General features: G+C 39.3%; 1 protein-coding gene across 4 annotated transcripts in view; it reads right to left on the reverse strand.

Moving 5' to 3' along the window:
• Positions 1 to 18,944, reverse strand: part of MAST2 (microtubule associated serine/threonine kinase 2) — a 189,874-nt gene that overhangs the window by 105,728 nt on the left and 65,202 nt on the right. For all 4 annotated transcript variants that reach the window (XR_014618647.1, XM_084290754.1, XM_084290755.1 and 1 more), the window contains exon 4: positions 2,307 to 2,338. Coding sequence is in view for 3 of the 4 variants with exons in the window: in XM_084290754.1 (XP_084146880.1) it covers positions 2,307 to 2,338 (32 nt within the window). In the remaining variant the exon portion in view is untranslated. The remainder of the gene's footprint in view (positions 1 to 2,306; positions 2,339 to 18,944) is intronic.

The following is an 18,944-nucleotide window of genomic DNA, read 5'->3' on the forward strand; positions in this document are numbered from 1 at the left end:
GTATCCCAGCCTCCTGACTAGCGCACAGAGAAATGCTGAGTGCCTATATATTTCTATATAATACAATTAGTCCTGAACTGCTACAAAGGCTGGAGTTTCTGCAGAAAATGGATGCACCTCTTGAGGATTTCTGGCTCCAAGCCAGAGGCTTCATCCATCTGTCAATTCCTGCTTCTCCTCCTGTCAGTGAAGCAAAGTCAATGAACGACAGTCAATGACTCAGGACCTAGCTACATCCATAAATATCCCTATCATTAGCCACAGTAGAATACCTTTTCAAAATAAATTTTGTTTTCAGAATTTATTTTTCATATGATGTTCACTGTTAAGTTGATTCAAGCAGAAGAAAAGCCTCCAAAAGAACTGAGAAATGCCGACAGTATGTATTTTAAGAGCACATTATTAGACCACCCTTTTTGACAGAATGGCTGAATAAATTCATAAATATGTTTATTTTATTTATATATACACAGATACACTATAATTATTGCCTTTTTTGATATAATTTTCTCCAATTCCTGATTCAAAGACTAACAGTGGATTTTATTTTTTAAATTAAATACTCTAATACTGGAATATCTGAATCAACTCCATAGGACCTGCTTCAATGAGCCCATATGCTTACCATCAACACAAATATGCATAAGCCACAATGCACTACTGACTTCTGAAATAGTTATACTTTTCAAACAAACAAAAAAATCATTTGGTAGAATTGACAACAGAATCTATGATTCCAGAAAATACAAATAATCAACTAGATAACAAGTTCAACTAACCGAATACATTTCAATTCTCCCTAGACTTTTAGTCTCACTAGTAGCTGCAGCCTTGTTTAAAATTTATAGCCTGGATCTTCCCGACACAGGTTGCTGAATTTCTTCACATAATGATGGCTTAAAAGGCATTAACTTGTGGAAGAAAACTAAAGTATAGTAATAAAAACTAAAGGTGTTAAATCAGTGTAGAAAGAAAACATTCAGTCATTCAGTTTAGTTACTACTAAATAAAATGTTACACATCTGAAGGATTTCATTTACATCTCAAATATTTCAAAGGTAAGTGTATGTGTAGTTTAGTGTCATACCCACCTCCAAACTTGAATGAGGGAAGGGAAAATCTCTGGCATCATCAATTTCAATTCCAAAACTTTTGTTATAAAAATATCTAAGTTATATTAAATAAACAAACAAAAACCCTGTTGGTAACTCACTACTCCAGCAATTTTTCAAAGCACCTTCACAATCTTAAACTCCTGAACATCACCATTCTTACAAATCTAGTAAATATAGCTAAACCAGCCTTTAAGGCATGCTGATATATAAATAAATAAATAAAAGCTATCAGTGTTTCATGTTCTTTACCTAACTCACTGAGTGTTTCACCACTGTCATGTGAACTAAGTAAAAAGGTTTGGTCATACCCCATTTAAAAGAAAAAAAAAAAAGCCCTTTTGATCCGTTGTATTGTTCAGCACTGAATTACTGGCACTACACAGCATTTTCCAAATGCTGCCTCTTATACAAAGGAGAGAGCTCACATTAAAAGATTGAAAGTTTTTTCTCATTAAAACCAGAAACCTGAGGAAGAAAGGTTATATGCTTTTGTGAGCTTTGTCTAGTATACAAGCTTTGGGAAGCAATTTTAAATCATAATGCAACAGCAGCCAGTTCAAATGCCTTCTCTTTTATACAATGCAATCAATAATGCAATTTGTTCCACCACAAATCTGTAAGTATAGTAACAGTAGTTCTCCTACTATCACTGAAACATTCGCTAAAATTTTTAAGCACCATGTACTAGAACAGAAATATATATATATATATTTGTTTAAACTTAATTTTAAAAGCCTACTTTTTCCAACATTTGCTACTTTATTAAAATATCTCGATTACACTGACTGCTCCACAAGCACCTGACCCAGGAAAACATATGGGGATTTCTGTCCACTTGGACTGTTTGAAGAGCAGCGATCGAAGTTGTCCTCATCACATAAATAGTAAGTGACTGCCGTGGAGTCACTTGAGGGATGTCAGTGCAAGCAACACTCAACACCACAGCTACTTCCATATGGGGGTCAACTGAAGCTGGTAATTACAAGTAAGCTTACACTACTCCTATCTTTCCTACTATACTTAAGGAAATGAGCAGGGGTTTAATCTCTGAGAAATGCAAGCTGTTGCCATGTGTATGACTGATTCTGTCAGAGGAAAGAGAGTTAGCTGCCTGTTTATATGACTTCCACAAAGGAACCGCTATATGTGTTCAAAACAAAGAAGCATCAAATAAAGAATAGCTCTACTTACAAGCTTCCTCTTCTAGGTAGACTGAGCTCCTTCTGGAAAACAGAAAGAAAATGGAGAGTTAATTTTACGTGCTAGTACGTATTACCCACCTACATATCAGCGAATGGACAAGGCCTTGAGAAAACAGCGGTTTGCACCCAAGCAGCAGGATCGAGAGAAGCCTTGGGCTTTCAAGGCAAGGGTTTCACTTTGCTGTGATTCTGTGTAAGCCAGCAGCAACCCGGCTGCAAGCCCTGGCAGCCAGCAGCCCGCAGCCCGCAGCAGCCCGCGGCCCGGCGCCACCAGGTGGCAGCAGGCGGCCGCGGGCGGCAGGGGGCAGCGGGAGCGCGGCGGGGTCCCGGAGCCCTCCCTCAGCCAAACCCGGGGCGAGGAGAAAATCGGTCCCTTTCCTTGTCAGTCCCCTCGGAAAGCCAGTGCAGGCTGTGCCTGTGCCGTGCCAGCGGTGGGCAGGGGGCAGGACGCCTGAATGAGGCCTTAGAAGCGGCCCAAGGCAGGTTCTGGGGCTGCTGAATTTCGGCTTTTCGCACCAAAATGACAAGTACGGGGCCAAGTTCAGTTCCTGGCTTCCAGGGTGCTGACCTAAGTGATGTATTTTTCTTCCCCCAAAAGAAAAAAAAAATAATAATAATAATTTTTTTCCACTGAATATTGAAGACAGTCAGTGGAAAAAAAAAATCCATATAATCTGGTAACCACTTCTCCATGTTTAGATACGGCGTTGACGTAGATTTAAATGATTAATAAGGCTACTGACAAACCATCAGTACTGCTTTGCTAAGTCATATACAGGACACCAGTTCAAGTTTTTCAAAGGTACCAAAAATTCGCAGCTACTAGAACTAAAAAAAAAAAAGAAGTCCAAAAACCTGCTCCTCTTATTTTCCAGTCTGAGTTCTCTAAAGTTGGAGATTTCGTTGCAGCTTAACAGCACCGAGCAAATTTCATGTGTGAATTATCACAAGCCTGACAGCTTACAGCATCAAGAAATAAATTCCTGTCATCAGACAAACTTGTCAAGATCTAATCAAAACATTTCAAGTATGTAAGATAATAAATCATTAGCATCGATAACAGGTTGTATGTTTTATATTCTGAAAGGTACTGCTTCCACTCTCATTTGTTCGAAAGAATTGAAGTTTCCAACTGTGAAGTCTACATGGCGATGACTGCTCCCTGCCACTGCAAATGGAGAAATCCATATCATTATTCTGTGCCTTACACTGTGCTATGTTTATGTACACTAGACATGCATATATATGTATTATCTCTCCTGCACCATGTGGGCAGATGTTTTTCATTTATCCCCTTTAAAGAAGACCTAGCAGAACAAAGGTGCCTAGCAGGGTGTGCCTCTTGGAGCCAAACACTGTGCTTCCATTTCTTCCCAAACAACCTGCCCCAGAAATTCTCCAGCTGGATGCACTCAGCTCTGAAATTTCACGGTACTGGCTGAAAAAGGAAAACAACGACCTTTAAGTCTCTGTATCTGCCTTCTAATTTTTGAGCCTTTAGGTTCATGTTTACAAGCTGTGCTCTGGTCATGAGGGCTGAAAGAGATAACACTCCTTTGTAGCAGCGAGGCTCCAGTAATTGGGACTCTGACATACAGACAAAATACCACAGGAATCCTCATCCAGTAATAGGAGTGGACGAGCCTTTTCTTTCCTCTACTGCACATTTGTTTTACTCGCATGATAAAAGCTTTAATACTCCCTCTATTATAGCTGTTTCTGGAATAAATATACACAAGGTTAAAAGAAGGATTTGGGCTATGGTCATGAAATCATCTTTTTGAAATCTGTGATCAACTGAGTTTCCAAATAAAGAAGAAAAAGTACCACCAGATGACATCTCAATGCGAGTGAACTATTATTCTATCCATGTAGCAATCGTTTTCACTCCATACCCCCACCTTGACAAATACAGTGCAGCTGTGGGATCAATAGGCAGTAGTTCAAATTTAATACCTCTGTGCTCTAGACAACAAACAGCACAATCAAAGCAATCAATTTTTATACCTGTTGTTCCACTATGCCTCATCTCACATTAGTCTTAAAATCCCCTTCAAAAGCCCTGCCAGCCGTGCACCAAGCTGTGCCCACTGCCCCAGCACTTTCCCTTCCCTCTGGAGAAGCACCAAGCCCGCACCCTCCCAGATCTTCACCTCCTTTTGCTTCTCCAAAGCAGATCTGGTAGCAACACCGCTTATAATCCTCTGAATTAAATCGTGAAATGGTGGAACTGAGGCCAAAGCATCAGAGCTGGAAATTGCATGATAGTGAGCACCAGAATTATCAGCTTTGCTCCTCCTTAATCACCAGTGAGTTGGTGTCTACAAAAGTCACCTCTCAGCAAAGATGACAGGCAATGCCTGGAGGTGGCAACAAGGAGGGAGCAGACCACAGTCAGAACTGATGCCCTGGTTCAGGACGCTTCCTAGGGGCTGCTGCCTCTCAGGAGGGCATCACAGATCTCCAAGGAAGGAGCGGACAAGGAAAATGCATACCAGGGATGAGGATGTGTTCACATGGGGGAGACTCAGCTGGATCTTGAGATGGCTTAACAGTTTAATGCGTGCAACAGGACCAATTGAGAGTTGAAATCTAAAAATGATGGGGTAATTGCAAATATGTGAAGTAGCTCTACAAAAACGCTGATTAAATAATTACGCAAAATATAAGAGAAAAGTCCAACCGCATTTCACAACTACCCTATAAAAGCAAAATTCTGCTCAGAAGCAGTTTTATAATACAGACTAACTGTTTTAGATACTAAATGATGAGGGAGGAGGTGTGATTTGACTGGCTTCCACCCACTCCACAGAGGAGTCTGGCATTACATGTCCCTACATCCTTTAAAAATAAATCCTATTTAAAGACGTAAGATAAAAGAGAGCTGAGCTGTGATCGCTTGGTCCAAAAAACTATTTACAAGGCGCAGATGTAACCCCTTAAGTAAACATGCTATTTAATCCTAAAGGCATTTCCATACTGGAGCACCCTTCCAGTGAGAACAACACATGAACACTGGGGATTTCGGCTGGCCTTTTCCACCAGCACACCCGCTTCCCTCAGCACTTCATCTGCCTGCCCCTGTGCACATCACCAATATTACTCCAGCCTGCCTCTTTGCCACCTGCCCTGTAGGTTAACAAAATAACCCTCTAAGTAGAGCCTCGCTTCTTATATTTGACTTACACACAGTGATATATAGCATAGGAATATTTTAAAACATTGTTCCACTTTATTCGCAAGGAAGTTTTGGAAGTGGGAACAAATAACCACTTTCACAGATCCTACGTCACTAAAAAATAAGAAGCATATTAAATCTTGCAGTGCCCAAACGACAACAACAGGCTGTTCTGAGTTAATCTTTGCATCAGTTCCGTATTTCAAGGCACAGTTATTAAACATGCAACCTGATCTCTACATGACAAAAGAAGCAGAAGATTTTCCAACACCTAGTTAAAAATGAATCTTGGGAAAGAAATAAGGCATCACAGAATTATCAGAAGCTGGGTCTGATACCCTCCTTCAAAAGAGTTCCTTATATTTGTTTCCTCCTATCTTACCATCTCAAATAATGTAGATATAAAACCTGTTAGAGGCTGTAACACACTGCAGTTCAGGTTTCACAATAAAACTAGATCCTCATTGGCACTGTTATTTTTCAGGCAGCAAGCCTGAAGCTAAAACAGAAAATATATTCGCCATTTTAAGAGGGTTTTTTTGTTTACATAATATATAGTTTAGTGTATATATCCGAAAATGTATTCTATAGTGACCTCTTGTATACAGAAACTGTTTTAAAACAAAATTGTTTCACAGAACAGAACGAGTGCTGGCTTTTTGCATACATTTATATGCACCATGTAAATGGAACTAAAGTCTGGAAATCTATTTGTTCATTGACCTACGAGACAACCCGTATCTTTTAAACAGATATGTTATAAAAGCGTGAAGAAAACAGGAGCCCATCACTCAAAATTGTCACTTTCTCTCAATCTTGTAATTTGTCCTTGAATATGTAACTGCACATATGGCACAGACCCACAGGCAAAGTTGGATGCTGGAGCCTGCACTGATGGCAGCTTAAATGTAGTCCTTTCAAATTACAGCGAGGCCCACCGCTACCTTCAGGATGTTCCGTATTTTTGCCAGAGCAGACAGCATGATTCCTGAGATTCCCTTTGACCTTGGCTTTCTTGCCTGGTAGCTCACTATCATACCAGTTGGGACAATAGGCAAATATTTTTACAGCTATAACAGTAAATACATTTCAGTTAATAAGTTAATATTTCACAGATGATGAAATTCCACTGACACTCATTGACCTAGTACCATGCACTCATGTTTTAATTTTTTTTTTCCTTTGCTGACTATGTTTGCTTTAGGGTATCTACCAACCAGCAGGGGATTAATTAAATCTCTTTCTATACATAACCATTTGCATTACAGAAATGATATAATGAGGGTTAGAATCTCCAGTTCTGATGGAAAATACAACCTGGCCAGGCAAGGACAAACTGTAATCCATCCATCAGATTAACAGGAAAGAATTTTTCATGGTGATTAAAAATAAACCACCCCACGCTAAGCTTCTCTTTCTCCTATCAGAATCTGTCAAGAAAAATAATTTCCTTCCTTTTACCATATCATTGTAAATGGTTATTGAAACCAGTATTTCTCGGTTTCTCTCTCATGTAATGATTACATCTAAAATTGTTTGCCAAACTCATCAGCAAAGAATTTCAAACAGTAACACTAAAACCATATCTGTATTGAACATCAGATCAACCTATGAAATACACTGCAGATATTATTTTCTATCATATATTGTCTTTTTAGAAACTAAATTCAGAAACATGTTGTTAAATCATCTGCTTAACTACAGATATTTAAAATACAGAAAATGAATACCCAAACACTTTCTACTATCATTCAAAATATAGGGAGGGCACTGAATTTAATTCCCAGATTCTTTTCAACCCAGTACAGAATTTATACATGGAACTGCACAAATCCTGAACTGCCAAGCTGGTGGTACACATCTTCCCATATTCCCAGTACTAGTCAAACCTCCTGGAATGGCCCTTTCCTAAGAAATCTCACCTTCATGGCCACAGATGCCAGATCCTTCAGGACAATGTGCACGGCACTAGAACAGTTACTGGTATACCTGTTCACCCAGGGCTATTTTAAAATACCCTACAAATTCAAAGGAAACAAAACATATTCTTTGGATTAGTTCCCTACCTCAACAGAAGTTATCTGTCAGTAGAAATATCATTTACAAAGCACATTAACACATAAAAACAACTGTGGGGGGAAAAAAACACACACAGCTGTGTGGCTGACAGATGACACCCCATTTCTCTAAATAAACACTTTATATCAGTCATCAGACCAATGGGTCAAGAATCAGCCAATGATGCATTTAATGTTTGTGGCATCTTCTGGCCTTTTCCTCTCTTCAGGTAGAACTCCCTTGCTAGGCAGCAAAAAAAGCCATTGGGTTTATTTCAAATTATACTTAGTGCAGAGGAAAATAAAGATAAAAGCCCCTTTAAACATTAAGCAAAATTCTCAAATACAGTAAATTATTTCGTCGTCCCCATGAGCCCCCCTGCCTGGGTAACACAAAGTTCTTCCTTTGTAGGTAAAGCTAAGGGTCCAGGTCACATCTGTGCATTAACCTCTCGAGAATATATGGCTCCAAAAGTTGCCCACTAACCTTTCAGATCACTTAACCTCAGGGCTTTTCATAAGATTAAGACTATTGGTTACTTGACCTAGAATAATTACAGAATACATCTCAAAATAGACAAGAATTCACACTTTTCTCAGAATATTTTCAGTGTCTCCCCTCCTCCCCTGTGCGGGTGTGTGTATATGTATATAAATAGTTATTTTTTAAGTGAGCTGGAGTGTCTACTCCATCTTATGTACATTACATCATGTTTTGAAGCCCAAAATATAACATTGCACAGTACAACACAGGCCTGACTGAACCCACTCATGGCAACAAATGCGTCTGAAACCACACATCATGGCCTGGATAGGCAGATGACAATAAAAATGATGCATGCAAACCACATTCCCAAGTGGGTGAGCTGCCCAGCCCCAGGAACAGGGCAGCTGCCACAGCTGAGCTCCTGATAATGTGCAGAGTAGGCATTTTCAGCCAAGGACAGGGTGGTACACATCACTCGCTAAGCAGAACAATGAATGACTTGCAATTCTCCAAGTCTCATTTCCTCCGCAGGATTCATTCCTATCTCTTATTTGGGACGAAGAGCACGGGGTCAGTCTAATTTCATGCTATCAATAAAGCAGCAGCCTTTCTTCCCACTCTAAAGAAAATAGGCAGTTTCATATTTGATCCCAAGCTTTTTAGCTGAGGTTAAACAGTGAATGGTTTCTGAAAATCAAAGACACCTGAGAACCCTGGTCAAATTAAGAGCGGGTACAGTAACTCAGCCGTTCAGCCCTAAAATGTCAGCAAACTAATTTACTATCAACTTCATTGTTTTCCTCAAGGCTAAAACAAAAACACCAACAAAAAGCCACTATAACAGCAGCTCTCTTCAACTACTTTTGTCAAAGTTACTTTAAAATAATATGTAGCATATAAAAGATGTTGTTTTTAAGAGTAACTTCATTTGCATCAAAAAGTAAATTTAAAGATGTATATTTTGTAGCCCAAAGAATTGTAGATGATGCAGAAGCATAGAATAACAGCAGAGTAGAAGGCGTGTTTGCTGTCACAACAGTCAATATATAAATCTCAACAACAATAGCTTCGGAAAACCAAGATGGTAACTTAATCCTTGAAATAAACAAGCCACCCAAAATGTACGGATGAACTACAGAAAAGGTGAGACACGAGGTAGTCCCATGTAAATAAAAGGCAGGTTATACTTTAAAACCTGAGAAATAAGGTATTTCACAAATGGTTTGTTATATACATTTTATTTTTGTACAAATTAGCCTAAGGGAGAGGCAATATTGAGAGGGAATAAAGCACACAGCTCCGACAGCTCATTAATCTTCCTCATTACTTAATTCTACTTTTCCAAGGCCACGGAGCAGATTACTGATCTACCCGGTGTGTGGAACAGGCTGCCCAGCACTGAACAGACGTCCAAAACAAGGGGAGCAACTGTTCAAAACCCTCTTTCTATTTGCCAGACTGCACCAGTTCCAGAAATTTAAGTCAAAAGGTCATACTCTACAAAATTTTGGAAAATGCAGAAAAGAAGAGTGACATCTCAGAGGCATACAGGACTGCATTTGTAACGCTATTGTTAGAAACTGCTCTTTAAATTACTCTGTCTTGACTTGCACCAAAAATTCCTTCAAGACTGGGCATGCAATGATCACAAGGAAACAGCCACAGCTGCTAAAAATGCCAGGAGCATTACAAATAAACAAATCCACTTTTATTCTCTCCCTTGTTGGCTCATACTAATATTAATCCATGATTAAGTCAATTGTCATTTCTACTATACACACATCTACTCCTTAAAAGGTTGCTTCTAAAAGAACCAACAGCTGACATCAAGGCTACTGACCACTAACTTTACTTAAAATCTTTAAGCATCTTTTGTTGATTTTACAACTCAGTATACTCAAGCCCAGCATAATTTTGGTGAGTTGAAGGTTTACCCTCCATAAAAGTTGTATAAAACAATGGGCATCTCATCTGAAAACCGGACCTGCTCACCAGCTCATATCAATTCAGTGCACTGGTAATAATACGTGCTGTGAACAAAGACCAAAGGTTACAAAGAAAATTATATTGAAATACGGAGGTTGAGAGAATCTCTGACAGTAGCTGGAAAGAAAAGGCACATTGTCAGCTCCATACCAACGTTATCATCAGGCATCTCATAACAGTCATGAGCCCTGTTTATTCTGTCGGGTTTCTCGCTGACTCCCCAGTCAGAGTATTTGGGAAGCAGACAGGCAGAAATGAAGTTAGTTCTTTTTTCTTGAGAGGCGTTCTGCACGTCTCCATTTCCTTTGTCAAGTTAAGCTAAGACTTCTGACACATCACCAGGAATTTATCTTTACAACAGCATATTTCTCAACTAATTTAGACAAAAATGAAATCTGTATTGGATCCCAGCTTAGCAGCCCTTGAAATAAGAGCAAGTTTCTTAATGGTAAACCTCTAGGAAAAAGTCCTAGGGAAGAGAAACTTCTCCATTCCCCAAAAAGCCTCAACAATGGAGGCGTCTCCCATCCTGCCCTAAAGCTGCACCAAGTCTGTTCCATATAGATCATATGAAAACACTCTCAGAAATTGGAAGCATAAGCAATCAATTTTAAAGATATTTAGCAATTAGCCCTAAAAGGAATTCCAAGCATATAAAGCTCCCTTGCCTTCATCCAGTGTATGACTGATAGCATCTGTAACCTCACGAGGCATCCATTAAGTTTAGTAGTTAATTACATCTGCTCTGAATGGACATTATTTACAGAACAAGCAGATGTAATTTTTCATTGCTTAGCTAGTCTGCACGAGGCACTTCAGCTTACCCCTCTCGAATCACTGCTTCTCAACAGAAGCTGGGAAGGAGAGACAGGCAAAAGGACTTTTGATGTTTTTTGCAAAGGACCGGTTACAGACAATCACCAGCTTTATGAAGAAACCCATGTACTGGGCACCATAGGAAAATTTGGAATAGGCAGGTGCCTGCAAGTATTTATGTCTTTAAGAAGCCAAAAGAAGTCTAACTTCTCTTTTTGCCCTCCTTAGTGAAAGGCACAATACTGCTCATGTCCACTGGGCTTCAAATTGCAGCCAACCTGAAACGTAAATCCTTCACAGGAGCGATGAAAGAAAGGGCTCTATTGCTTCATTCCCAGATAATATTTACAGCAAAACAAATAGCCACAGAAGTTTTGTATTTGGATTATGTATATGGGAAGAGATTAACCCCCTGGAAATATGAGGTGGTTGTATGCTTAGCGTGACTAACTTCAGAGTTAACAACACAAAGCATTGCCACAACGACCTTCTTACAATTCATTCTGGAAATCAATATTTTCAGTGAAAAACACTCATTAAAGTGAAACAGGCTCTCCTATCTGCTTTCACACATACTTTTAAACAGATGTTTTATTTGCTTCAGAACAAAAATTACCATAAAGATTTTTTTTATTGGCAATTAAATACTCCTCTTAATTTTGATCAGGTAAATAACTGTAACAACCACCAACCTTATCCTAATTTTAAATGACAAGCTACCTTAATTTCAAGGGAACAACACTCCCTGTCATGTTCATATGTGACAAGACTCTGAAGGTGAAAGATAAAATGCAAACCTGCAAAGTAGAGCTAGGCCAAACCCAAGATTAATTCACGGATCAAACTGAGCGTGGTGAAAGGTTTGTACTGGTGTAGGCAAGACAATCCTCAGGCTTAGAGGGGGCAAAACACATCTTGGGAAAGCAACAGCTACTGCTTTCAAAATGAAAGCCAGCAGAGCTGGGAATCATAGGCTCTGGCTGACCTCTTCCCTCAGTGTATTTTTAAATGACCACATCCAGGCCTGTCCTTCAGGAATATCACAAATTGTGCCAATGTCACGTTAATTCAGGTTTTTGGATCTCAGTGATTTTTTGTATGAAAACCCATGTGATCTTTCATAAATTTGTTTCTGAACAACTTTACATTTATTACAGTTGGATATTTCAGACCTACTCAGTGCCAAGAGATCTGTTTCAGAGCAAAGGAAAATTCATCCCCAATTACAGGACTGGTAAAATACAGACACGCGCTCCCAAAGCACAGATTTGAGAAACTGCAGACTGTGCCTAATGACTTTTAGTTCTGATGGGTGATTAGTGGGCTCTGTAATGGACTGACAGAAACAGCTGATTCTATTATGAGGACATGTTCTGGCTAGGATTTTCTCTCTGTTGCATTTAAATTATAAATATGGACTCTCTTGAAAATAAATGAAGACAAAAGATATTAATCAATCCCTAAAACTTCTGTCTTCTGTCCTTTACAATACTTCAAATTAAAACAAACAATGACTTCATCACCGGGAAAAGACTCTTAGGTATTCTGGATGGTCTGTACTGCCATTACTCTTCCGCACTATGAAGCATACAGGTCTCTTCATCTTTAAGCCTACAAGCCTTTCGGATGAAATTGCAAGGTTTTGGCTCATCCAGATATTGGCATCAAAGGCAGAATTTAAGGAATATTCCAGTTTGTACCTGTGGGTAAGTAGGAAATTTGCAAGACTTGCACTTCATCAGAAATTGTCACTGAACAGTTCTTTTCTCCAAACAGGATTGAGAATGGGATTTTGCCTGAAACTGATAGATTACACAATAGGTGATCTCATCAATGTCCCTGTTCATACTTCTGGGTTCAATTCAATACATGCTTAAAGCATTCAGCTGATAATAGCTTCTGGGTAGCAAGCACACAATGGCTTTATTTCAAAAAGTCTTTAATGCATTGTTTTCAATTCAATGTCTTTAAGGTACTGTGGAAACACTGGAATACCAGAGCCTACGCCCATGCTTCTCTGGTACACACCTCACACAACCTACAAAAAGCGATATGCACTGGAAAGAAAAGCAGCATGCCAAGTGTACACCACAATACAGGCCAACTTCTACAACATCTAAAAAATTAGGTACTGAAGCGGTGCAAACACCAAAAAAAAAAACCAGCCACGTATCTGTATAAATTTTCTCGCAGCTGTTTTTCAACAATTTTCTTGTGTTTTTCTTTTGCCTATCCCATTCTGCTAACCATCAGCCCCAATCCAATGGCTTTTCTCAGAGTGGAAGTTATGGTTCTGAGCTGCTTAACTCGTATGTTAGAGGATATTTGGTACAAAGAGTATAGATCATATACCTTTAAACTCTTAATTTTCATTATCTCCCCATTAACAAGATAAGAACATTCATAAAACTTTTTGTACTTTTGATTGAGAGGAACCACACTACACGGAAAAAGCTAAAAAGCTGTAAGTTTAGTGACCTTCTCTGAAGAAATATCCTGAATAGCTTGCAAAGAAAGACTCGAGATTTAACTTTTCAATAGCCACCTTCTACCTATACTCTGTTTGGCATACCGCACTTTCTCCGTCAAGAAAATTCTTAGCTTATTTGTTTAAACGTTTAACTCCTTAATCCGTATTTAGATATTAATGTTTGCTCTCAGCCACCCTGGCCGCGACACACCTGCAGGCTGTGTGACTCACCCAAGTCTCACAAGAGAAATGCAACTTCAGCAGCCAGAACAAAGGATTACTAAAAGAATTAAAAGCGATCCTGTAAAATCACTCATTGCCTACAAAAGCACACCTGAGTTCAGCTCATTAATTTGCCTCTAAATTTACAAGCCCAAAATAATCCTAGCACAGCTTCCAGTGTTATTGCAGATTTACATGTGTTAAGTGGTGTTCTGGACTCAATATCTGACTCTTTCCTCATTTATCTGACCAAAAAAAATCTTATTAATTCTCCACCATCTTCTCAAATAATGAATCAGACCTTTTTTTCCTGCCATTTATTTTGATAGAAGTATTCATCTTTAAAACAATTTAAAACATTAGCTTGACATTTAAGAGAAAAAACGAGAGCTCACACAGAGCAGAAGTATCAGAGACAGAACACAATACATATCTTCAGAGAAAAAAGCTGTTTTTCTGATGTAGTGTGTCCTCTGTCTCACTAGTAGATGAGCTCCTGTGAAAGCGCACTGCTTGGTGAAGGTGGTGTTGGCAGATACGTCAGTGGGAGGTAAAGCACCTCAAATCACTCTCCCCCCCTCTCCTGAAGCTACCCAGCGTTTATGCCTACTCGGCTTAAATTGTAATGGCACCACTTGCTTTAAAAAATCCATAGACATTATATCTACGTATTTAAAAATCAATAGGTGTAATAGATTAATAAAATATTCCATTAGAGATTAATAAAATATTATTTTAATTTTCCCAGTAATTATAAGCCAATATTTATAGGCCTCTTTCTACTCAAGTTTAACGACAAATGCAGATGTACACAGAGCATTCAGATGTATTCTGATGCTAGGAAGCAGAAGTTACAGTGTAAAACAAACTATAGAGAATCCATTTGTAAAACACCTACTGAAGAGTACCAAACTTTATTTTTCAGTCTAAATACTTCGTTTTTTTCAAATTTTAATATAATTAAATATACTCAAATATGCAATTCCACTGCCTGTTCAGTCTCAGAAAGATAATGAACAGGTCATAAAACTGACAAAGCAAATTACTCACAAAAAGAAGATAGTATTTCCAAAACAATATAGGGACTTCAATGTCTGCCCAATGTCTAATGTCTTCAATGTCTAATTTCAATGGAGAAAGTGGGAAACCAAGTTCATTGCACTGTCTGAAAACGTCCATCTGTGTTTTTCTTCATGCAAGTAATGATTTTGCTTTGATGGGTTCAGGTATCCCTACCAAGGTAAGTCAGCCTCTGCAGACACAGCAGGTGAGAGTGCCTACAATACCGGTTGGTTGTGTTGCCAATGCTGAGCAGCAGAGCAAGGCAGAACCTAGAAGTGCTTCCGTATTAATTGTAGAAGCTTGAAAAACAAACCAAGTTACACTTGGCATCAAACAACCACCCTCAACATAACAGGCATCCCAGACACCTGCCCAAAGGAGGACAACCTATGGGAAAGAGCACCATCAGTATGAACCTTCCAGGAACAATGAAGATGCATGGGCAGAGAAGTGGCTCCGTACACGTTTATCAAGATGAGATTACGGCAGCAAAGTATCGTTGAATCTCCGTGGCTGGAAAAGCCAGAGTGTAATAGTAAAAATGCAGTCTTAGCACTGTTACCAACCCCCTGAGCAGGACAGTGACAGCAATCAAGAAATACTAAATAAAGTTAGGGAAGCTGTGAAATCATAAGAATGGAAGATTTTAGTTGCCCACACAGCCTGGGCCCACACCTCATTAGGATATGGCAGAGAAAGAATGTTTTGGGCACAATAAATTATTGTTTCCTGCAAGACTCCTCTGAATTCCAAGAAGCAATGCTCTTTTGGATTTGTCCTCTGCATTTGTCCTCGAGTACTTGATGTTCTTTTTCATGTTTAGTGCCCACAGCATGACTCTGTTGTGAGGTGCAGCATTCCTCCTAGGCAGATGCCGTCAGATCCAAAAAGCTGATCAGTTCCCATCACATCCAAGCCGTCCTTTTCACATCATCACCTTGTCTGCATATTCGGGCTGCCCATCTCTGCCGGTCTGCGGAGTCCCATACACAGAGCTGGCAAGTTTTAGAAAGTGGTGTCACTGAAATTGTGAATTTCAGTGTCCTGCTTGGCAACCTGAGTTCAGCCTCAAGAGTACCCCTGCTCTAACATCCCACACCACAAATCCAGTTAACTGCAGCTGCTAGCAGAATCTCCAGCTGTTTCAGTCCGCTTTTCCTTAACTTTTTGGATCAGCTCTGCTGCAGGAGCCTTCTCAGTAGAAGATGCAGTGGCATCACCTGGAGAATGCGTCTTGTCTAAAAGACTGGATCCATGCTTCTGAGCAGGTCTGCCCTCTTTTTCTGAAATCCACGTCCTCTTCAGCAGCACAGACACAACTAAGATGGGAGCACCCTATAATGTCCCTATAGGTCTCATCTACAAACCTCTCTACTCCTTCAACTGCTCCAGCTCAGATACTCTCAGCTTTAATGAGCAAACCTATCTCTTAGTGCTGGAAGCTCCATGAACTGCACGCACACATGGAAGGCCTACTCCTGGAGTATATACTCTGAAATATTTTGAATTTTCTTTAATAGCTAGAAACCCCCCTACTTGGCCACTAGATTTTTACTCGTATCTTGTGCTTAAACTGTGTTAGGTAGGAGAAGCTACTATTAATTAAGCTTCTCATTTTAGGTGACAAGCAAGAGAATGAAAGGAAATGGCCTCAAGTTGCACCAGGGGAGGCTTAGATTGGATATTAGGAATAATTTTTTTGCAGAAAGGGTGGTCAAGCATTTGAACAGGCTGCCCAGGGAAGTAGCGAAGTGCCCATCCCTGGAGTTATTTAAGAGGTGTGGACACAGCACTAAGGAACTGTGATGCAGCAGGTCAGGGTGATGGTTAGACTTGGTGTTCTTGAAGGTCTTTTCCAACCTAAATGATTCTATGATTAAGATTAATCTCTCCTAACCTATTCTGCTTTTTCAAAGCAAATTAGAAATAGGTGAGATATCCAAAAGCAAGGGTATTGTTTGTGTTGTTTAAAATGCTGACTCAAGGCACTCTCTCTCTCTCCCCTGTGCCAGCCAATCTTTTTGCTGTCCCTTGTTCCCTGTACAAATTGGAGAATTCTGCTACTTCAACTCCTGTGTCTCTGAACAGGCTCAGCATTCACCATATCCCATGTGGGAGACACAAAGCTGGGTAATGTTTTAAGCATGTGATACATGTCACACTAACAAGTTTTAAAAAATGCAGAAGATCAGAAGTAAATAATTGATTTTATTACAGCAAAATGCTAGAGAGGAGACTTTAATGTTTTCCATTAATTCCAGCATACAGTACATTAGCATATACTGCACAAGAGCAAACACATAGATTTTCTATACTTCCAGAGCAACTTGAGAAATGTATTAGGTGAGTGGTCAACACAATGCCAGCACCGATGTATACACAACTACCTACTCATACACCTATATAAGGCCAAACTACCACTAATTTCAGAAAGAAAGGGAGAGAAACCGTGAACAGTTCGCTGAAGACAACATACAGCTGGAGCTTGGAAAAAATGCAAGCAAGCTGTTAGGCAGCATCAAGGACAGGATGGAGCATAATATGGAAATTACCATAATGCCATTAGCTCAGTCAGAAACACAGCAGCAGCCATGCCTGGTTCTGGTCATGCCATTCACAAAGATAAATCCCAGGCTCGTAGCTGAGACAGCTTGCTACTATTCTGAAAATTAATTTTGCTGTGTAATATATAATTGAGCCTGAAACTAGAAAAAACGGGACAAAACTATCTTCACGGCTCCAAGTGCTGAATTTAAGGAATGACTTTTTAGAAGAGAGTAAATAATTTGTCTTTCTAGACAAAAGAACAAGGGATCTTCGAAGGCCTGCAGTGTGACAGCACAGGCAGTGCTTTCCATAGCCCAGCACCAGAGTTTCTCCAGTACAGCAAAAAGAAATCAACTTCCAAATGCTGGCAGCCCCCATTCCAGCTAGCAGTCTCCAAAAGTAGTCTTTGGCTGCAGTGATGACAGTCTCTTGGATTCATTGAGTAAAATCATATGAAAATTCCCATGGAAGGAAAGCTACTGAGAACAAAGGACAATGCTGGCACGAGAACTGATTCATAAAATGGGTGCATTTAAATGTGCTGGAAATCGAAATTAAAAGTTTCTGATTTTCAGCTGACCACATTTCTGAAACTATAGAAATACAGATTATGAAGTATCGACACTCCCTATGGTCCTAAAGAGACAAAATGATAAAATTGGACAATATATACTTTATTCCATGCACATGTATACACACACAACACACACACAATTTCTATGAATAAATATGCATAGTACAAAGAGATTCTATTTCCTAGGGATATATGGAAAGTTCACACACTTTAATTTGGACATATGCAAGCTTCAATGAAACCAGAAGAGCAAATCCTGTTCCAATGCACTGATGCAGCACAGATTGTTGTATTGTTTAAAACATACCTTCTTTTACAGCTGACTTCTGGAAAACAAAAGATTTAAAAGCCACAGGTTTCTGGAATGAGATTCTCAGATATGCAATCTATGGAGGCATTCAAAACTGGCCTACAATATATTTAGCAAATTGTTAAAGCTTAGTACAGAAGGAATTCTTCTAATCTGCTTAAGGACAGGATTTTTTCAGAGGCAACATGGCCGCTGCTTTATGCCTGTGTTTCTCTGCATTAAGCCTGTTTATTTTTTGTTTTCTGTTTAGTTTGATTCTCTGGGGGGGGTTAATTGTTTTTTTCTTTTTTGTCCTCATGGTAGGATCGCTTTATCATCTGATTTCACGGCTGCCATCGCCATTTTCTGTCGGGGCACTTTTTTGTTTGTTTTGTGGCTCATCTTCAGTGAATCCTCTCTAGCCAAGTACAACCTTTATGGCTTTTGACTCCACTTAATACACTACAGGATATCTTATGAGAGAGAAGTTGCAAGAGCATCAGCTCCAATTTTCACCAAGTGAAGTCTACAGGAGGATCCGCCTGCTGCTGACACACTGAGGTCCAGGTGAAATACTTCTTAAGCCACAAATGGGTCATTTGGGATAGATGAAGGTAAATCACCATGTCTTTTTAATCTAGGACTAGAAATCAAACTGTTGGAAAAAATCACTGTGAATGGATCAGGATTTTCTTCCAGAAAATCTAGAAATCTAGAGGATTTTTCATCTGACTGATTCCACCAGCTATCAATGATTATTTAGGGTTTTGCATCTCTAAATAAAAAGGCTTTCATTATTTAAAAAAAAAAAAAAAAAGAATTAGCACCTCTATGTTAATTAAAATATTTCATTTAATTTTGGCTTGGTTATTAAACTTTGTATTACACTTTTATGATACGGACCTTGGAAGTACACCGTTTGATTAATCTCCACTATTA

Source organism: Netta rufina (assembly GCF_964035555.1).
Source record: "Netta rufina genome assembly, chromosome: 8".
Lineage (NCBI taxonomy): Eukaryota > Metazoa > Chordata > Aves > Anseriformes > Anatidae > Netta > Netta rufina.